Here is a 20,961-nt window from a genome sequence, read left to right as displayed (position 1 = left end):
TTGGCTGCTTCTTGGGGTGTGGGAGGGGATGGAAAACCGCCCAGCCTGGGCCTCAGCGCTGCAGGGTGGAATTTGCAGGATGGTCTCTTCAAAAATTAGCTTTGACTTCCAAACCAAACCTGTTTAGCACAAAAGGCACAGAAGGGTGCTCCCGCACAGTGTCACAATGCAATTTTTGCTGTGCAATGTCAGAAATTTGTAACTCATTCTTAGAAGTTCACCCTGATCCCATGTGCATTGCCTCAAAGAGTTGACTGTATACCTGAGAAATTGTAGATACTTCCAAGTTTCCAAAATCATGAATAGGTATAAAATGCATATAAAGTCCCTGTAGTCTGTAGCCAAAAAAGCTATTTTTCCCTTGCCTTGCCTTGCCTTGCCTTGCCTTGCCTTCCCTTTCCTTCCCTTCCCTTTTCATTTATTTAGTTATTTATTACTTTTATTGTTTACTCAAGTGATGATGCTGAGACAGAACAAAAATCAAGTCTCAGAGGAGAAAATGATCGCCTGAGTTACGGGCAAGTGTAATTTATTGGGAAAAACAGAGATTTTAAGCCACACACAGAAAACAATGCAAATGTAAAACAGTAGGGATCATAGTGTAGCCCAAGTAATTGGAAAAATGTGTGAGAGATTTCTATCGTGATCCTGAGCAAGATATTTTTAGACAGTAGTCTGCCCTGATTAAGTAATGAATAAATAAAAGACAAATCTTTCCCCACTGTTTCTTTGTGTGTAGAAGATACTGAAAGTCCTAGACTATTTCAGAAGTTTGGGCACACCATTGATTCACTTGGGTTTTGTGATGGGGCCAAAAAGGGAAAAAAAAAAAAAAAGCCTGTGAAACCCTATAACTGTCCAGTCTCAGTGGTTTTGTTACTGTGCCAAAATAAGGGGTCAAGGCATAATAGCACTAGAAAAGCTGTAGATTTTACATAACAAGTTCCCAGCTTCTCTCATTCAGCCTGTGCCTGTTTCTGCAACCAAGGCAGCACAAAGAACAGATTTTAGCTATAAATGTGTCAGTGGGTAGAGCTTGTTTTCCTTTGGTAAATTAAAGAAATGCCTTGGTGCTTGGGGGCCAGGGGCGGCACAGAAAGTAAAATTGAAAATGCTAGAAAGAATCCCTCAAAATGTACCAAAATATTCCCTCTTTTTCTCCACCTCATGCTCAGAAAGGTATGGGTTTGGCAAAACAGACTCTGCTTCTTCCAAATATAAGTATGTTTAAGGGTATATTTTTGTACTAAAAGTCTGTTAGGCATGGCTTCCTAAGAACTGGGTTCTTAGGAGTATCCCTTAGGGCCATCCTGCTTTTCAGAGGTGGCCTTTGCAACTCCCAGAGATGTGCCTGGCAGCAGCACTGGCTCAGCCTGCCTAAAAAGTTTTGCCTGCTAACTTGCAGGTTGAGTAGCCTACCATACATGAGCTTAAGCTGAAAATTTCAGTCTTAGCATAACTTTTAAATAAACCAAGGCAGAAAATAAATTTGGGCCAGATTCTGCTTGGTAAGAGTGCTTCCATTAGGGGAGTTTCTGTACTTGGAGGCAGCGCGTTGTCTTGGACCCACTGTAGCCACTAGGCTGGAGACAGACAAAAAGATACAGGGAGAAACAGGAGCCTTGCTGGCAGCAGGTCTGAGACAGAAAAAAATTTTATCTAACTTTGGTTCAGTGTTTGTGTTTTCCCTGCTATTCAGGAGGACCTGCAGGGATCACGAGGATTTTGAGAAACATCATCCTCCCTTGGAGCTGAGCTTTTGCTCTGCTGCAGACTGAGAACTTTGATCAGAGATACAATAGCAAAGCAGCAATTTATTATTGTGCATTGTCACCTCCAGCCACAATTAACATTTCCCCTTCTCATTAGAGGTTTTTCCTCTGTCCCTTTTCTCTTGTACTTTTTTTTTCTTTTTTAAGAGAATAGCAGAAGTCATAGCAAAGGTGACAGCTTGTGTCTATGGCTGGGAGTGCACTTCCTTGAAAGCAGACAGATGCTATAAACCCCTGCCTACTTCCCCCCCACCAAGTGTCCCACCAGGAAACCTCTTCCCAAAACCTGTAGCTGTACCCATGATGAGAAGCAGGCACAGCTGGCAAACTGCAGACCCATAGACCTGGCAGCATCCTGTCCCAAGCGAGCTAAAGAAGCAAAACAAAAAGGCTGTGCAAGAGGAAAACTCACAGTCCCTGCAAGTAGGTAAGGTTTGCTTGGAATAACATGGTTCTGCAACTTGCTAACAGAATGTTTATGTGCCTGTGTTTTCATGCACATTTAAGGTCTTTAAAGTCAAATGCAGAACTTAAGCTATGTAGCTCCCACTACTGTTTTTGCAAAACCTTTGTCTGGGTGTTATAAGACTGACATACATACACTGTGTGTGTGCACATGCATTTGTAAAACGTGTAGGCATTTATGTTGCATTTATGAAAGTTCGTAGAGAGGGAACTATGTAGTTGAACTCAGCTTTCTGAACACACATTGTTTCTCAGATGAACTGTAACTTATTATTGTTCCTAGAACTTAAAAATCTGTCTCTGTGTGTGTCTGCTTTTCTCAAGAATGAGATACTTCAATATGCAGGTCCTACTCTGCAGACATCCAGCTTTTACATCCAAGTAACTACCCTCAGAAAATTAAACCTTTAGCATTTCATATCCTCCTGACATGTATTTACAATCCACTGAGTATTGATTTACCTCTCTGTGTGCTGAAATGCCCAGATAAACCTGCTCTGCTCCTACACCTTATGTCTCAGGATGCTCTTTCTTGAATGCAATTTATACAGGCCACTTCAAATTTACAAATCTTGGGAAACGAGCAGTATTGTAAGCTTTTGTGGAAACTGTGGCTTCTGGAAGGAATTTGAGAGAAAAAACCCAAACCCTGAGATAGAAGGAATTTCTACATGACAAGGTCAAGACAGATATGTGTGCACAGATGGTGGCTGACAGTACCATACTCTCAGGCAGGCTTATTAGTGCAGCCTCAGTGCCATGATAACATAGATGTGCTGGACTGGAGGTGGCTTACACTTGACAGCTGGGAGCAACCTGGCAATTGGTCTCACCCAGTTGTGCTGATATAATTAGAGAGGGAGGGAAATTCTATGTGAGGAGACAGAGGAAAGGAAGCGACAATTACATATATTTAAAAAAACCATCATGGTCACAGCCTTGAGATTTTCCCTTTCTTTTTGTAAGGAGTCTTCCCTCTCTCACAGTTATTAATCACATCACTTTTTGAAGACAAAAAGAAGAAAGCAACATAGTCTGTCTCAATGCCATCCCCGTGTTATTTGTAGCCTCCACAGGGTCACAAAAACAGTGGCTATGTTGGCAGGAGATACATCCTGAGATGTTATAGCATTCCAGGTAAACTGGAGACTGTCACAAGTGGAGGCAGGACCTCAAAAAGGGCTGGGGGAGCATGGCCCTGGGTACTGGGTCATGCAGCTCTGGTGTTTAGGACAAGGCAGGATTTTGCATACCTGGATGGGATCCACTGCTTCTGCGGAACCCTCTAGCTGAGCATCACTTTATTTACAGCTACTGCACCAAAATACAACAGCTTCTCTTTCATCTGGGCTCAGAATAAATTGAGACAGCGAGATTCTCACCCTGTCTGCTCTCCCAAAGGAACCAGAGGGACACTTTCCTCTGGTCAGACATCCTGGCACTGGTTTTATGCTGAGGCAGTGCCTGGATAGGCTTGACAGATGCACAGTGTTTTGAAACAGAGCTTGCATTCTTAAGGCTGCCAACTGCCCAGAACAGAGCTGAATGATGTGTTTCTCAGCTGGAGCAAAGCTGGGAAGTCCCCAACTTCCTCCAAGCCATTGGAAGTAAAACATAAGGAAAGGCAATGAATATCCTATGATTTAAATTCCATACTAAAACCTAATTTCTAACCACTGCTCTTTAGACACATAGTTTAATGATTTTAGGAGAAGGCACATGTTATAATTTCCTTCTACTTACAGGACCACTTTACCAGTGGGGACCCCAACACAGAGAGCATTTCATGTTTGTCCAACAAGTGCATGAAGTTACAGAACCTGGATGAAGATCCAGATCTCTTAAGTCCAAGTCTGTCACTCTAGCCACAAGCAGAGCTACATCTAACATAGAAGAAACATGTGGGACTCACTGCAGTTAGCTACACTGCCAAAAGCACAACTGTTCTCCCTTAAAACAGGTATTTTTATGGTAACCAATCTAAGAGAGTCTTACTAAGCTAAGTAATATGACTGTTTCCTGCATGCACCCACTTGGACACATTTCAGAAGGAAAAGCAGTCCCAGGTATCTGGGGATATAAACAGATGTCCTTTGCTAAATCAGATAGTTCCACCTCCCAGTAGCGTGTGTGCCTGCCCTGCCCTCGGAACTGTGCATTAATTGGTTGATACAGGACAGGTGCATCCACATTTTTAATGAAGTATAATGATTTACATTCAGATTTCAGACTTTATGTTCCAAGACCAAATTAATTTAGTTTTGAAGGCATCACAGGAGTTATAAAGTTGATAAACTGGTATTAGCATTACAGTTAAAAAGAGTTTTCTGATGTATTGTTAGCCTGAAGGCACATACAACAAAGATGTTTATACATAACCTACATATATAATACAAAGCTCTAGAAAAATATTTTCCTCTCAGACTTACCCAAAGTGTCATATTGCAATTTTCAGTTAAGTTTAAACTACTTTTAAAATTAAAGTGGTGATCTCCAATGACATATCACCAAGTTAGCACAGCCTGAGGCATGAGTAGCTCCAATAAATTTGGCCTTTTGGGGGAGTTCCACCAGAGGAAATTTCAGGAGTATGTGCTGTGTTTGATTGCACTGGGGCTGCACACCTCTGACTTTCAGCAAGCAACAGTTTAGCAGCAGTTTTAGAAGAGATGGGCACAATGGCTATGTCTGAGCTTTGCAAGCCAAATACTACCTGGAAAAAAGAAGCTGCCTTTTGTTGATGTATATATCAGAATTTAAAAATGCACAACTATGCAGTTTAACTTACTTAGATTTTAATTATTTGTTTATTATTTTTAAAAAATTGTTATGACATAATTTTGTTTTATTGATACTGATTCATTTTAGAAGAAAGGCAGAACAGTAGGTTCCAAAAATCAAGTTTTAATTTCAGGAGGGAAGCATGGCTGTCTGCTGTTTGGAAGAGACACGAGCCAAGGGAGCACTCTCCAGCCTTCCCAAAGACTCCCTGTATTGCCTTTACAGCACATTTGACTTGCTCTGACAACTGACCTGCATTAGAGAAGTGCTTAGAGATCTTAAAATGAAGAAATGTTCATAACTAAAAAGCATTTACTGTAATGAAGCCCCTTAAAAGAGGCTCTGCGTGTCACAGCTGATCTCTAGTGTAGATGTAATTGTACTGAATGCTGTGGAGTGTATTTTCATTCCTCTTCTGCATAGGTTCAATATAATTTTCTGAGTAAAGCAAACATCTGTGCACAATTGTGGAGATGAGATTCTATGCTAGTTATAGTGGATGACCTTCAGTTTTTGTTTGCGCCCAGGATTCTTACAAAATATAAACAAAGTGACAATGCAGCCTCACACTTTGACCTTTTAAAATTTACTTTTAAAAATAGAGGTTATCTTTTATGCTGAAAATTATGCCTTTATCTCTTATAATCCCATAAGTCAGATATCACAGTCCCACTTCAATTATGCTAAACTCTTATGTTAATTTTAAATCATGTAACTTAATTCCTGGCAAAGCAGGCTGGTGATTTTCAAAATGTGGTTAATGAGGCAAAGTACAATCTAGATTCTGCTACTGAGATCATTTGAATCCCTTAGGTTGCTGAAGATGACTATGGAGAGGCTCTTCTTTACAAAAGTCTGGGTTAGATTCTCAAAAAATGAATTTTTAAGTGCAGTTTGGGGCTATGAAATTTGAAGTTGAGCATACAAAGAAGTTAAATTACTTTCACCAGAGCCATAGAACAACAGTGCAGCTAAAACAATTACACCTCTGTGCACATACATGCTTTTAAGACCTTAACTAGTGTCCTCCCTCCCCTGTTAAATCACAAATGCAAACCATACCAGATTTTTAGAATGACTGTCTAGGGACCTGATATCCATGTCCATGGATGTATCCAAATCAATGTCATTTTCCCTATCATTTGCAGAAACTAAATATTTGCTAATAATTTCTTGCAAGCCCCTCTTGACTCAAACAATAGCTTTATCTAAGACCAGCTAGTAGATGAAATCTTATGAGACTGTGCAGCTTTTTCAATTATAGCTGCCCCCCCAATCTGTCATTCTCTGATCAGAAAGGCAGAAAGTTTGCCACTAAAATGAGCTCAGTGTGAAGCTTAAGTTCTTCAGAGACTTTGTCATTTACTAATATTAATTTATTTTTCTGAATAAAAGTATTCATACCAAACTCATATATAAATTGGCCTCTATTCTTTATTAGCAAGTTGCACTTCTTTCCTCATGTGCTTTTTTGAAAATGCTAGTACCACTAGTGTGCTATTTTTTTGTCTCTAAATTAGCAATTAATTAACACGCATCCACAACAGACAAGACAAAGCAAATATATAGACACCCAAAGGTTGGTGGACATTTTTTAAAATTTAAATACATTACATTCAATGGTCTTCCTATAAGGCAAGAGAGATTCACTCAGGATTTGAGGTTGAATTCAATACTTAAAAGAGCAGAGAATCTAGGGGTCAAACCAAGGTTAAATCCGAGGAAGTTTTCACATGAGTTAGAAGGTTGCATGGTACAAAATCAAAACTTTCAGGAGCTGTTCTTTGATGTCCTGATGCATCGTCACACTTGACAGCAACAGCCATGGAAGTGCATGGTCAAGTTAAATAAAAAAAAAAAATCCTGAGGGGTAAAGACAAATGGGAACTCAGTAACACCATCCTGTATTAAAAGTGGGAGATTTTTGTTCACCTGAGGAGAAGCATGCATGGGGGCAGTTAAAGTGTCAGCTATCCCCTCCCTAACACGGCTGCTGTTAACACCTGTAGGTCCATCCAGGCACAGCAACAGCTCACACAAACAACTGTGTGCAGGTTTACCTGCCCAAGGCATCCTTGCAACTTCTCATTGGTGCTGAGCACATGCATCTCCCCACACCTCATGCTGATGGATGGCTTTTTCCTTCTCCTCTTTGCTCCATGGCCCCAGGGAACAGGATGGTTTAAGCTATGGGTGCTGCTAGCCACAGACAGCACAACCTCTGACTTGGGCTGCCCAGTGTGCTGTTACCTTTTCCCCTTGGAGTGGCTTGTCCTGCCACAAGGAGAGATGTGCAGAGCCTGTTTGTTTACACTCTGGCACCGCAGAGACTGGAGGTGGCTTTTTTCCCCTCTTCTGAGGAGAAAAATGAGGGAGAATCAAGCAGAGAGGATACCTAGGAAATGATCTGGCCTTTCAGTTGGGACCCACAATGACTCCTGGGGAAGGACTGAATCTGTACATTTGCCTGAGATGAAGGAAAAGAAAACAATAATAGCACTAGTCGTGACCAGTGGTTGGGAACAGAGGAAAAGGGCATTTTACTTGCATCACTATCCCATCAGGATGTTTCCTCACTCTACAACTTGCTATATCAAGACACTGGAGCAAGATGCTCCAAACCATTCCAGAAAGCAAGGCATAGGTGACATCTTTATTGTGGAAGGGCACAGAGATTTTTCCCCGTCCATTTTAGGGATTTAATCTAGTGATGGACTTGGTAGTGTTAGGTGAATGGTTGGACTCGGTGATCTAAGAGGTCTTTTTCCATGATCCTATGATTTTGCAGAGATTTCTCCCCCTCCTGGGACACCCTGGCCACCCATTGGGCAAGACAGGTTGCAGGAACAACTGCATGTGTTGGTCAGGCAGCACTTGTGGGAGGAGAGGAAAGGGAAGGGTAGAAGGCACCTTTTCCTTTTATAACCAGGACTGTGGGATTCTGGACACATCTTCCTCTAGGACAAATCACCAATACACATTACAGCACATAAAACTGCAGCACCCACCTCACTCCTGGGGCTTGGTGACTGCTGGCAAGGCAGGCAGGACAGCAAAACACAGGTGACTTCAGGAAGTTCTGGGGGCAGAACCAGTTTATAGCTTTGGGAGGCAATGGGCACACACGCCTTTTCTGTAGCAGATTGCTGGGAGCTGGGCTGGTAATTGGATCCCAGCAGACTGAGAATGATCACAGCAGTTTCATTGCAGTTGCTTCTCAGTACAGACCTTAGAATATCCCAGACCTACCATGCTGAAACTTCGTCCATTTCACCAAAAATGAAGACTACCACGAATATTGGGACCACAGGATGCATGTATCACACGTAATGATGCATCCACTGTACATTAAAATCTTAATTTTGTTGAATGCAGCAGCTCTCTGAAAGGAAGGTCATACTTGTCAACTCCAGTGCACCAATCAAAATGAGATAGTGGACTGGTCCTTCACAGGTTTACCCAAATTTACTCATCAATGGAGCTGCTGCGTTATTTTTAGTTTGATGCATTTGTATTCAAGAGCATCCTTCAATAAAAAAATCAGGTCTAAATTTGGCTTCAGTCTAATAGTAATCAAAAAGCCAAGCCTTGCAACTGAGAACACCACAAACATTTTAGAAAATTAGCCCATGATTCTTTATTAATAAGTGACAGAAAGTAAAAATACATTCAAAAGTTTTTTCAAAACCAATTTCTAAAGCAAAGACACCAAAAAAAGAATCATGCCACTCTGAATGATTTTTCTTAAACCATTAAAAGAACATTAGGTAAGCTAATGCAACAGCTAGCTGAGCTACTGCTTCCATGGTATAATCCATAATGGTAAAAGCCACTTTTCCAGGCATTTTAGTACAATTTATGCTGTTTACAGGACTTTTTTTCTTTGCATTCTCCATAATTTAGTATCAATTGATATCACTCTAGCTTATAAAATCCCCACTAAGTCAAGACAACTCTACTTAGCAGTAACTTCGTTTCCTTTCAGGGCTAATATCAAAGTAGTTGTTTTGAATCCCAGAATGATAAATATCTAATAGAAGCCTGAAGCTATTCTGGTGCTATACAAGTGGTGATGTATAATTGAACATTAAGTAATCCAAGTGATAGAAGTCATAGGTCAGCTGTCTCTCCTCCTTAGACAATTCCTTTAAATATTGCCTCACTACTTCTGCACTTGTTCTCTCATCAGAGGAATGTCTGTCTTTGAATTTAGGAAACTTCAGATGGGCTGGAGCACCTACCAGCTGCAAAAAGTAATTGGCATCTTCTTCCAGGGTTTCAAACCTTCCAATAAAATCGTAGTTGATAAGGCAGGGATAGCAGAGCTTACTGACTTGCTCCCAGTGAATGTCCATTCCTACTGGTCGATGGGAATCTAACAAATATTGGATAAACTCCTTGAACTTAACTCCCGATCCTGTTTTCAATGCTTCTTCATCTGCATTATGTCTATACTTCTTAATTATTGCCTTCCCAAATACTGGATGGTAATAGCTGTTTGGATGTTCAAACTTATCCCTGAAGGCAGATACCAGTCTTTCCATAGGATCCCGTACAAATATAAACTTGGTGTACGTGTTCAAGCGTGTATATATCCCTTTTAGGTCAAAACTGTCCAGTTTTCTTAGATGCTTTCCATAGTGCACATCATCATGGGAGATGTTGTTTGCTGAAGCAGCGAGTCCACTGAGCACCATGAGGACCCTTTTCCAGTTGGAGCAGCCCGCTTTTGGCACTTCGCAGTACAGGACCTTGTGCCTGTCCTCCACATAAATTCTTGACACCAGGTGCACCAGGTGGGTTTGCAGCTTCTTTCTGCTGTTGTATGTCTTGCAGAAGTCCTGCAGGAAGGCCCTGCGCTTTTCCTGGATGCTGTCTATGTCCTGCCACTCGTCACCCTTGATGAATGTCTTGTTTAATGGGTGGAGAGCAGGAGGTAGATACACCCCTCTGAACCAGCTGAGAGGGGATTCGCTCGTCTTCTGCTGCTCAGGCAGTCGGCTCCCTGAGGAGGCAGCCACCACACTGAAAGGGTCAGCCCTGCCCTGCCAGTGCCTGCTGCTCGAGACAGCCATCTCACGGCTACTGAAGCCCACAGGAGCGCTTCTCCTCCACGCTGCTTTCCTTGGCATCGCCGGAGGCTCGAGTGAGAAATCCTGCAAACATGGAAAGGTTCAGAACTTAGAGTGCAGTGACAGTCCAGCCCAGCCCAGTCATGCTGCAGCAGCAGCAAGGATGGTGGGGTGTGCTCATAACCAAGCCACATCTGGTTCTACAAAGTCCCTTTTGAACCACTCGATCAATACACCTAATTTAGGAACAAGCTGGGCTAATTACTGAAATACGTGTTTCTGAAGATTACCTGTTAGCACACAGCAGGTCTTCCTACAAAAATAAATAGCTCACGTCACACCTCTTAGGAAATAAAAAATGGTTCATGCAGGGGGGCTGATAGTCCTGGTAGGGGTGGCCAGGTGCTTTTCTCTACTGAAGACATTTCCCCCTGTGACAGCACTGGCACTGGTGGAGTTGCATGCTCATTCTCTGGAGGGCACTGGCACAATCACAGTAACAGGTGTTGGATCTACTCCCACCACTGTGACTTGGAGCAGCCCTTGTCCCCCAGTGGTGGTAGGGGACAAACAAAGGGCTTCTAAACAGTTGAGCAGGGTAGTTGGTAGTTGGTTTGAGCAGGGTATAATGACAGACAAAATTGTTTCTCCAAAAAGGTCCTACTCATGTCCACCTACAGAGAGATGATGGATGTGGATGCAATGGACTGAATGCACATACAGGTGTCTGTGACACACATTCCTGCACCTGAGCTGCTTTCACAGCTGATAAGGAAAATTAGATGCCTTTGGAGCCTATTCCATCTGACTTACTTAAACATCAACATTAATGACACCAACTAACTAAACATCAACTAGTGACCCTGCAAAGAATGTGAAAAGATGAGACTTTCCTCCCAAACATCTCTGTAAGTCCCCAGCCACTGTGCAATCCATGAACTGCAGGAACAGCAAAGCTTGCATCTGTGTTTTGACATCAAATTATTCAGGGTCTTGTATCACATAAGCTGACTGAAGAGTTTCTTGCAGTTTGGGTATTTCTGCTCGCTCATTCCTGAGTGGGTTCTCATGTGTCTGCTAAGGCTTGTAGTTTTTTTCTCCTGTTAGCAGGCAAACCTGCTGCATTGGGACACCTCCACAGCTGCTTATTTTCATTATATGTCTGGAGAGGGAAGATGCTGATTGACACATTTTTAAACATCTTCTTACAAGTAACAGACAGACAAATGGTTAGATGGGCAGACAAGCACAGACTGCCTGACTGCTTCTATAAGTCTAACTTTTTTGGAAATCTACATAAAAAGGCTTTTCTGCCATAAAATGATTAAACATTTACTGGAAAGTTGATTTGTGGACTGGCAGATCATAAGTGTGGATTTGGGGGGATGGGAAAGTTCATAGGCTGAATCAAATAAAGCTGTTAAAAATTCAGAGGAGTAATGTAAGAAATGGTAATGAATGGAACACATTGGTAATGAATTCCAGTTTGAAATAAAGCCTATGAAAAAACAAGCAGTTCCAAGAAAAGTTAGCATATGCTGCAGTGTAATAATTTCCCATAACAAAAACAAACCCAGGGGATCAGGCTTTTCTGTACTGCTACAAGCCACTGACAAGCAGGTTTTTATTCACCACACTGATTTTTGTATTGGTGAAAACAAATAAAAGAAGAGAGTCGCGCAGGACTTGTGTGTCTGTGAGAGAGAAGGCATGTTGGTGTTTTTAGAGATGCAAAAGGATACTTGAATTCATTTGATTTGATGTGATCAAACTATATTTCTAATATAATTAAAAAAAAAATATTTCTGTCAAATATTTTATTCTTTAAAACAAATGAAATACACGTCTAGAGATTTGTCCCTTCTGCCCCAGGGTGGAAATAATTCAGGAGCTAAGTCAGTGTGCAACAACAGAAAGCAGTGCTAGTACTAAACCAGGGTATGACTATGAGCCTAATGGGAGATTCAGCATCACAGTGAATGGCAAAGAGCCATTCTTACAACTGCTCCTGCAGAACCACAGACTTACAAATAATTTAAACGTTTTTACCTTAAAAGGGAAACCAGGAACTTAAAAAGGTGAAATGAAAAATATGGGATACTCAGAAACCAACCACACAATGCAAGGCTCAACAGAAGCAGGAATAAAATTATAACAATGCTAAAGTTAACTAAAGATTGTAATTTTGTCAGTGAGGCTCTGGGGAATTTGAAAATTTAGAAGACAGCCTCCAGTGATACATGACTGTACTGGTGTTCCCCAATGCAGAGAAAACTCAGGAGAGGGCAGTACCTCATGACTTCCTAAGGTATGTCAGCTGAATTTAGCAGTTTATTTCTGTGCAAAGAAGCTTAAACCATCTGAATTTCAAACTAAAGCTACTAAAATGAACCCTACACTTCAGAGGAAAGTTCAGCCTTCTCAAGCTGTCCTGAACTAGTGGAAGATGCCCTTGTTCCACTAGAACAGGAGGGAAAAGGACAGACTGAAAGGTGTGCGTGGTCTTGATTTTGTTCCATTTCAAAGAGTCTGCCTGGGATCTAGGACCAGCCTGAGGGGGTAACCCAAGATGCTACCAGAGGAAGATTGTATTTTAGTTGCAGAAACTGTGAATGCAACTGTAGGAATCCCTACTGAAATATTTTTCGTGGAATTAAAATCTTCAGAGAAGGATGGACAGAACTATTCAGAGAAATCTCAGTAACACCATAAAGGAACAACATATGCATAGTTGGAGTCAGCTGAAAGGGGCTCTTTCCTAGTGAGATGAGGCAAAAGATGTAAGAATCCATTAGGAAAAAAGGCCCAAACAGAAAGCAAAAGGAAAAAAAGTCCCCAAACCAAAACCAAACCAAAAATCCTACAAGCCCACCCCTCCCTCCATAAAGCAAACAAAACCCCCTAAACAAAACCCCAAAAACTAGGGGAAAAGCAATGATACAGGAAGATCTGAGGACCAAGAAATTATCTAAATATGTAAAAGATTATAAGTTGCTTCTCTTTTCCATTTCTCCTTCTCTTTGAGACACTTATCCCACTATTGGCTAATATAAGTTTTTATGGTCTGCATGGGGGATAGTGTCCTTGCAGTGAATGCTAGCTGTAACTTGTTCTGGCTAAGAATGGGAGTGGATAGTGATATTTTCCAAAGGCATAAACGGCTGGTGCATTGCCATGGAAGTTTTCTAACTTAAAAAAATTGAATGAATGAATGAATGAATGAGAAAGAGGGAAAGAAAGAGACAGAAAGAGGGGAGGAAGAGAGAAAAAGAGAAAAAGAGAGAGAAAAGAAAGAAAGAAAGAAAGAAAGAAAGAAAGAAAGAAAGAAAGAAAGAAAGAAAGAAAGAAAGAAAAAGAAAGAAAGAAAGAAAGAAAGAAAGAAAGAAAGAAAGAAAGAAAGAGAAAAAGAAAGAAAGAGAAAAAGAAAGAAAGAAAGAGGAAAAGAAAGAGCAAGAAAGAGAAAGAAAGAGAGAAATCAAACCTTTCTATACACTTGCCTGAGTAACTAGGTTAGTATCTAATACAGGTGAGATGAATGAAAAGATGAATCAAGCTTTATTTTTGGTGAGAAATGTTTAACTGGAGAGTTTTCTTAGGAAACTAAGAGAAATTGTTTAATAGATAGCGCCCTGTTCCTTAAGCAAAGTGGACTGCTATTCTGACATCTATCTGCATGAGAGAGCTGAAAGCCACACATTCTGAAAGGATTTAAATATTTTATGACACCAGTCTTACATAAAGTGAGGCACCTTCTTTGGGTTCCTCTTGGTGCCAGTGATTTTTCAATGTTCATTTTATGACACTTTAAAGATCTGAATACCTCTATATCTTTTTTTTCTCTTTTTTCACAGTGGGAACCAGTAAACAAAAAACTTGCAAAAGCAATAAACACTTTTTTAAAAAACCCATGTCCATCATATCTACATTCCTAACATTCCTAAGATTTCCATCCCACATGCTGCTGAGCATTGTTGTTTTGGAAAACACCTGAACATCCACCAACAGCAGGCAGCATGCAGGTAATATCAGACACTAACTCTGGATCCAGATCTTCCCACACAAACAGCCCTTACCAAAGTCTTTGAGCCAAGTGTCCAAGGACAGGAATGTCCATTTATGGCTTTCCAAAGAGCTGCTAAGTTTGGGAACCAGCTGCCTGACATGGGAGATGAACTCCATGGTTACCTTGGAAAGATGCAAGGCTGTCCTTGAGACATGCTGACAACCTGTGCAGCAGGTGTGTACATTTTATCTGAGAATTAGAACCCAGTGAAGTGTTGCACCTTTGCCAATAATTGTGCAGAGATCCCTGTCCTCTGTTTGCATGAACACATTTGAGAGGAAGCTAAGAATTGGCCATGAGCGCAATTCAGAAGAGTATGCACATTGCCTCTGCTTCAGTTTAGATAGGCTGGAACTGAAGACAGATATGAAAATTAGTTTAAATTCGAGGAATAAATGGAATTTAATAGAATAGTTGTGTGGTGTTTGGCTACTCTGAAGCTGTTGAAACAAAAGACATTTTAGAGTCATTAATGAGTCCATGGATTTTTTTTTTTTTTTTTTTTATTTTTTATTTTTTTTTGGCATTTTTATTGCTGGAGATGCCCTGCTTCTCCCCATCCACAACAGGATTTTTCCTCACTGTAAAAATAAGTAGCCAATACCTTCTTTTATACACATTGAAGCTGTCTTTTCCTTTAATACCTCCACAAGCCACTGGGGTAGAAGAGATTGACTACTGCCAAGAATGGCTAAGACTCATCCAATTATGCTTTGTGGTGATTTTACAATGCATGGGTGGGATCTCATCTAGGCAGTTTGCAATTAGAGCAACTCACCATACAAAAAGATAATGATGTATTGGAAAGGCTGATATTCCCGGGCTGATTTACAAAGATTTAATGGCCTGCAGTGCAGACAGTGCTGTGTTTCCTAAATGCCTTAGTGCTGGATATCCAATTTTACTAACAAGAATAATAAAATTACATAAGCCCAACAGAAAACGTAGCACAAAGAACAGTAAAGAAATATTCTGTTTTCTTGTGCTTTTCTCTGCTGCCAACTTACCTGTTTACCTAGGATGTCTCTGTAGAAAACTGACAAAGAGTCATTAGAGACAAGGTTCATTTTCCAGTTCACACTCTGACTCTGTAATGATCAGGCAGCACATGGAGATGAGTCTCTTAACTTAGGTTTTTAGTTAAAGGCAGCCTGAATACTGGAGGACCATAAAACAAATATCCTCTTACTTCGATGGTAGGTATCTGTGAGCCTTCTAAAACTTTTTCACATAATGGCTGGATGGGGCTCTGAGCAACCTGATCGGGTTCAAGATGTCCCTGCCCATTGCAGGGGGATTGAAGTAAGTAACCTTTGAAAGGTCCCTTCCAACTCAAACTGTTCAATGATTCTGTGGTAATTGGTCACACTTAGAAGAATCTCTTAATCAGAGGACCATGATTGTGGCAGATAGCTCAGACTTGGTATGCAGTTTAAATATGAGGAAAAGTTTGCGTGATTCCTGTTTTCAGCAAGCTAGTGAAGCCTGCATCTGTTACTACCTCACTTTAGCTGTACAAACACGTGGAGCTGTACTTGTATGTGCAAGTTTTCTTAAGCCTGCCAAAAGGACAGATTATCCTAACTTCTTTTGTGCTAGAAGACTATTTGGGAAACATAATTCAGAATGGCCAGACTCCTCTACTACTGAGCTAACATGTAAATATGCTAAGAACTCTCTCATATCATAGCAGCTGTTTAGTGTAATGTTAGAGAGCTAAACAAACTCCCACAGGATCTCCCAGTTGAGAGACTATCCAGGCTGGCCACAAGTGACAGAAAATATTTGCTGACGAGGTGCTTCACCTTCCATGCAGAGGAGATAAACCTCTTGATTCATCACTTGTGCTTGGAACAGCTACTCCAGAGATAATAGGCACCACTAACCCCTCACCTCCCAGTGGAGTCATGAATTTTTGGCTTATCTAATTTATTCAGGGCATATCACTGATGCTACATTCTTCAAAAGCCAGAGGCAAGACCTTACTCTCACAGAAACCACATTTTCCTATAAGATATGTATCCCTAAACCACATGTACTTGAACCAAGCATCTCAAAGATTACTAAACAAGTTGAGGGAAAAAAAAAGAAGAAAGAAAAAAAAGAGTGTACAAGATACTCAGAACTTCCAGCAGAGACTAAGAGGGAGACTTCATAGTTTGTAGATGAATTACAATTAGGTTCAAAGGAGATCCTTGTGAACTCTGAGCCAGACACAATATAGAATAACTGATCATAGTAAGAAAAAAAAATACTGCAGGTAAATTTTAATTAATAGATACCAGTAATTTTAAATACTGCTTTTCAAAACACAGCTTTGTGAATCAGTGACTATTGCCCCTAGAATCTGTTAGCAGAAAGTCCAGCATCTCATTGCATGGTGACTTGGAGCTATGGCAAGAATACAGACCAAGAGAGTGAAGAAGGAACAGGCAGAGGGAAAGAGAGTTGTTTTTTCTTTTTCTATGGTGTGACCAAGTGTCAGTGATTGGTGTGGAAAAATTCGAATGGAGAGTACCAATCCAGAGATGGTTTTGGAGAACAACCCAGGCCCACAAGCAGTGGAGAAAGTGGAGAGGCCCAGTGGGGTAAGACAAACAGTAAAATGATCAGGAGTACAGAATAGTACCATCCCCACTTCATAAGGGGACAGGAGAAATCCATTTCAGTCTTTGGCTGAGACCTCATAGATACCTGACTCCTGGCTTTGCACCAGGCTCCCCTCTTCTCCCTGCCCTGTTTTCATCTGCAGAAAGCACAAAGCCACGCTAATGAGGCAAGACAGTCTGCACGAGCCACTTCCAGGAGCTGATTCACATGGTCAGTGACTTGGATGAAGGAAATTAAGCTCTAATTTACTTGCCAATTCCTGTTGAAATCTGGAACTCTCTCCTGTTTCCACCTTCAGAGTCAAAGCATTTGGTTTCTCCAAAGCATGCTTTGAATGGGAGGGATAAAAAAGATCAAGGCATAATTAATAGAAAAAGTACCAATAAAGATGCTGTTATTATCAGAAACTAAGTAACTAGGTTTGCATGACAGATTGAAGATTCACCAATACAACTGCAACCAAGTATAGCAAATATAAAAAGCACTCCACTCCCTTATTACAAATAAATAAGTAATAGTGAAGGTCAATTGATAGCAATAATAAATTGGCTTCAGGATAGTGCAATGCTGCTTGTCTTGCTTTCTGGTAACAGTTTTATGGTGCTGGTTCTTTGCACTATAATTTACAGACTTGAAAATAAGCACAGGGCCGCTGCAGCCCAGACAGCTTGTGTTTGGGCAGAGTCTGCAGCCAGTTTGCATGGAGTGCATGTCTCTAGATGTGCAGCTAAGATGCACTGTTAATTAAAGGCAATTTTCAGGTCATGGACCTCTTAACACTTGGCCATATTTAGCCCAACCTCCTTCCTATGCAGCAACACTTGTTTTGGGTACAGGTAAACCAGTATGTTCAAACTGTTTAATTCTGAGCTCAGTCCTCTTGTATTAGTAAAACCCAAGTTAGCTGACAGTGGCCAGAAATCTTCACTGACACTCACTCACATTTCTACACAGAACAATCTCACAGCAAAGCAACTTAACCAACCTGAAATTCAAAATGGACTCAAACTAAACATGGAATACTCATTTTATGAAGCATAGGACTAGTAGGTTTACCTTATGTATACAGGGAGCTTAAATCTGAAGGTGAGAGTTTCGGGTAATCTCTGTATATTACATATTGATCTCTTATTTTAATTCTTTAAGTAATGCTAATGTGCCTACTTTTTAATAACTTAAAGCACAGAAGCAAATCCAATGACCTAAATAGTTCCTGCTGTTGAAAAATGCAATTTCCAAAATTGCAATTTTCAAGTGCATTTCAAATACGTATTTGAAAACAAATAATGCCTCTTGCATGTTCATAATTCAAACCAGGAATTTTTGAGCACATTTCATATTTCAGACAACATCTATTTTCCTCTCTAAAGAAAAAGGACACCAGTATTTTTTATCCAAAGGCATTAGGGGCCATGTCTCAGCCCTCACTGATCAACATGAGCCTGTGCAGGAGAGACCCTGTCCCCATTTCCCTGTCTGCATGAGTGGACATGTTTTTCAGGAAGGGGACCAAACTGCTGGGCATTAATCCTGAAAGTTAACCCTGCATGCTTGGACTGAAACCCTGGCTCCCCTTTTCCAGAAAGTGCTTTGAGAATAGAGGCCTGAAATCTAACCGTGTGCAGAATTAGAAAGCAGAATTCCTCACATTAGTGGCTATGGTGAGATTCACAGGGTTTTTTTTTCTGGTAAACAGAATCCATCTCTATCTTGTCTGCAGGTAAACACACTTATCTTCCAGCATAAACAAGACATTTTGCTCTTTTAGAAATAATAAGAAAACTTTCAAACGAAAGTAAGTTCAGATGAAGAATATTAATGTATATTCAGGCATGAAGAATTCAATTTCTCCCAAATTGCTTTGGAAGAGATACTAAGATCTCAAGAGGTCTCAAAGCATTTTCTCTTCAATCACGATTAGCATTTAATTCAAATTAGATGACTTCATTGGTAAATAAAAAAGAAATAGAATATAAATGCACTGTAGGTTGGCAAATACGTCAAATATGTTTGCCTACATTTGTACACTTTTAAACAAATTCATGTGGTTTTTTCTAGACAGAAATATTAATACTTGAGAATTGATTGCATTCATAAATTACTGTGGAAAAAAAAAATGGCTGTGAATTGACAAAGGGCATGATCCACTGTACACTCCACCCTCGCACTGACCAACCCTATTTCACTGAAGGGGGCTAAGTCATGTGTTTCACAGGTAAAAGAAAATACACTAGTTTATTCTGTAGCAGGTTTCTGTGTGGCTATCCCCCCAGTATGCATTAATCTGCAAGCAGTGCCACAGCTGATCAGTGTGCCACCCAAACTCTAACTACTTCAAGCACCATCCCTCTTTGAAGCACAGGGATAAGAGCAGTGCTGTGTTTAAGGGTAGGTGCACCTGCCAGAGCCACAGTGTTTGGTTTCATGCAAGTACCTTGACCTTCACACTTCATTTTTCCATGTCTGTGAACCAAGGAAAGATAATAATTGCCTAGCCCATGTGAATATTGTGATTCCTATTTTCTGATTAACAGTGGTAGAAAAACCTTGCCATTTTACAGAGCAAGAAAGGACACAGAAATCTGATAAGCAGGACTGCAGCCCAACTTCCCAGTCCTTGCTGCCCTTCATTGCTCAAACCTCACACCATTTCTTTCAATACTTCTGTTGAGCATTCAATGTGTTGCTTATTCTAATGCTTGCGGGTTTTTGCACAAAAAGAATAATTCTTCATAAAATTTAAGATATTTTTGTCTTCAGACACTGCACTTATGTTCCTGTCTATACAGCCTGAGAAACGGTTTCCTCCAGAAGGGACTGAAAAGGTTCTCATATAAAAGTGTCTGCTGTACTTATTTGAATAATATTTCTTCCTGCATTTTTTTCTGAGACTCACCATCTTGGTATTATATATTATTCACCAATCATTGAAGGACTGTTACCTTATCTGAACTTGAAGGGGGCAGAGAATGTTATCAGAAGCAGCCCTTATCAGCTTGGAAGAAAGAAAATGTTGCATGTAGGGAGAAACTGAGCATTTTTTCCCGACTGATTTTTGTCTGATAATATATCAGATAAAAAATTAAAAACTAATTTTAAAAAAGGCAGCTTCTGCTTACTGATAAACAAAATGTGCAGGGGGAGCAGGAAGGATCTTATATTTGACCAGACAGGGCTCAGAGCTGTCTACCTCAAACAAGCGAACAAGTGAGAACCTGCAGGACACGACCAGGTGACCCACCTAGTGGGTCAGGGAAAAGAGGAGTGGCTGGAAAGCTGTCCAGTGAAAAAGGACTGGAGGGTGCTGGTAAACAGCAGCTGGATTTGAGCCAGTGTGTGCCCAGGTGGCCAAGAAGGTCAATGAAATCGTGGTTTGTACCAAAAATCAAAGAACAGCCCAGTTTTACATCCTGTGACAGCTTCCTGAGGGTACACTCCATCCCATCATCCTGGTATGTAATGAAGAAGTTAAACAGTATTTTATTCAGCTGTAACCCCTGGGGTACTCCACTGGTGACTGTCCTCCAGCTAGATCTCATGCTTCATGGATTTGTGAAGGGGAAATTGTGCCTGACCAGTCTGATAGCCCTGTACAAGGAGATGACTGGATCAGTGGTAAGGGGAGAGAACTGGATCTTGTTTATCTCAAATTTCCTAAGGCTTTTGACACTGTCTCCCATAACACCCTCATGAAGTACAGGTTAGGTAAGTGCCCAGTGAGTTGGATTGAAAACTGGATGAACTGCTTAGGCTCAAACCATTGTGAACAAAATGTAGCTGGAGGCCAACCACTACTGCCCCAAGGTCGATGGTGAGTTCATAAGTGTCCCACATCTTTATTACTGACCTGGATGATGAGACAGAACATCCCCTCACCAAGTCTGCAGGCAATACAAAACTGGGAGGAGCGGCTGATACACCAAAGGGTTGTGCTGCTATTCACAAGGACCTCACCAGACTTGAGAAATGGCTAAACAGGAACTTTGTGAGATCTGACAAAATGGAATGCGAAGTCCTGCAGCTGGGGAAGAACAACTCCAGGAACCTGTACATGCTGGGGGCTGGACAGTGGGAAAGCAGCTTTGTAGGAATGGACCTGAGGGTGCTGGAGAAGAAGCTGACTGTGAGCCAGCAATGTGCTCTCGTGGCAAAAAAGGCCAACAGTCTCCTGGGCTGCATTAGGCAGAGCAATTCCAGC

At 41.0% G+C, this 20,961-nt stretch overlaps 1 protein-coding gene and 1 long non-coding RNA gene across 5 annotated transcripts in view; one reads left to right on the top strand and one right to left on the bottom strand.

Annotated features, from left to right (window-relative positions):
* The first annotated feature begins 1,979 nt into the window (after nt 1–1,979).
* LOC121665314 lies at nt 1,980–11,772 on the top strand. Its single transcript, XR_006016325.1, has 4 exons — nt 1,980–2,199; nt 3,983–4,197; nt 9,647–9,814; nt 10,748–11,772. It is a non-coding gene; the product is annotated as an uncharacterized LOC121665314 (long non-coding RNA).
* CHST9 (carbohydrate sulfotransferase 9) overlaps nt 6,435–20,961 on the bottom strand; it is a 90,989-nt gene continuing 76,462 nt past the window's right edge. For all 4 annotated transcript variants that reach the window (XM_042029324.1, XM_042029334.1, XM_042029351.1 and 1 more), the window contains one exon: nt 6,435–10,174. In XM_042029324.1, the coding sequence (XP_041885258.1) occupies nt 9,077–10,174 (1,098 nt within the window). In that variant the 3' untranslated portion in view covers nt 6,435–9,076. The remainder of the gene's footprint in view (nt 10,175–20,961) is intronic.

This window comes from Corvus kubaryi, unplaced genomic scaffold, assembly GCF_017639235.1.
Source record: "Corvus kubaryi isolate FWS band 111438036 unplaced genomic scaffold, C.kubaryi_AGA036_p1.0 132, whole genome shotgun sequence".
Lineage (NCBI taxonomy): Eukaryota > Metazoa > Chordata > Aves > Passeriformes > Corvidae > Corvus > Corvus kubaryi.
This window is presented reverse-complemented; position numbering and strand designations above follow the sequence as displayed.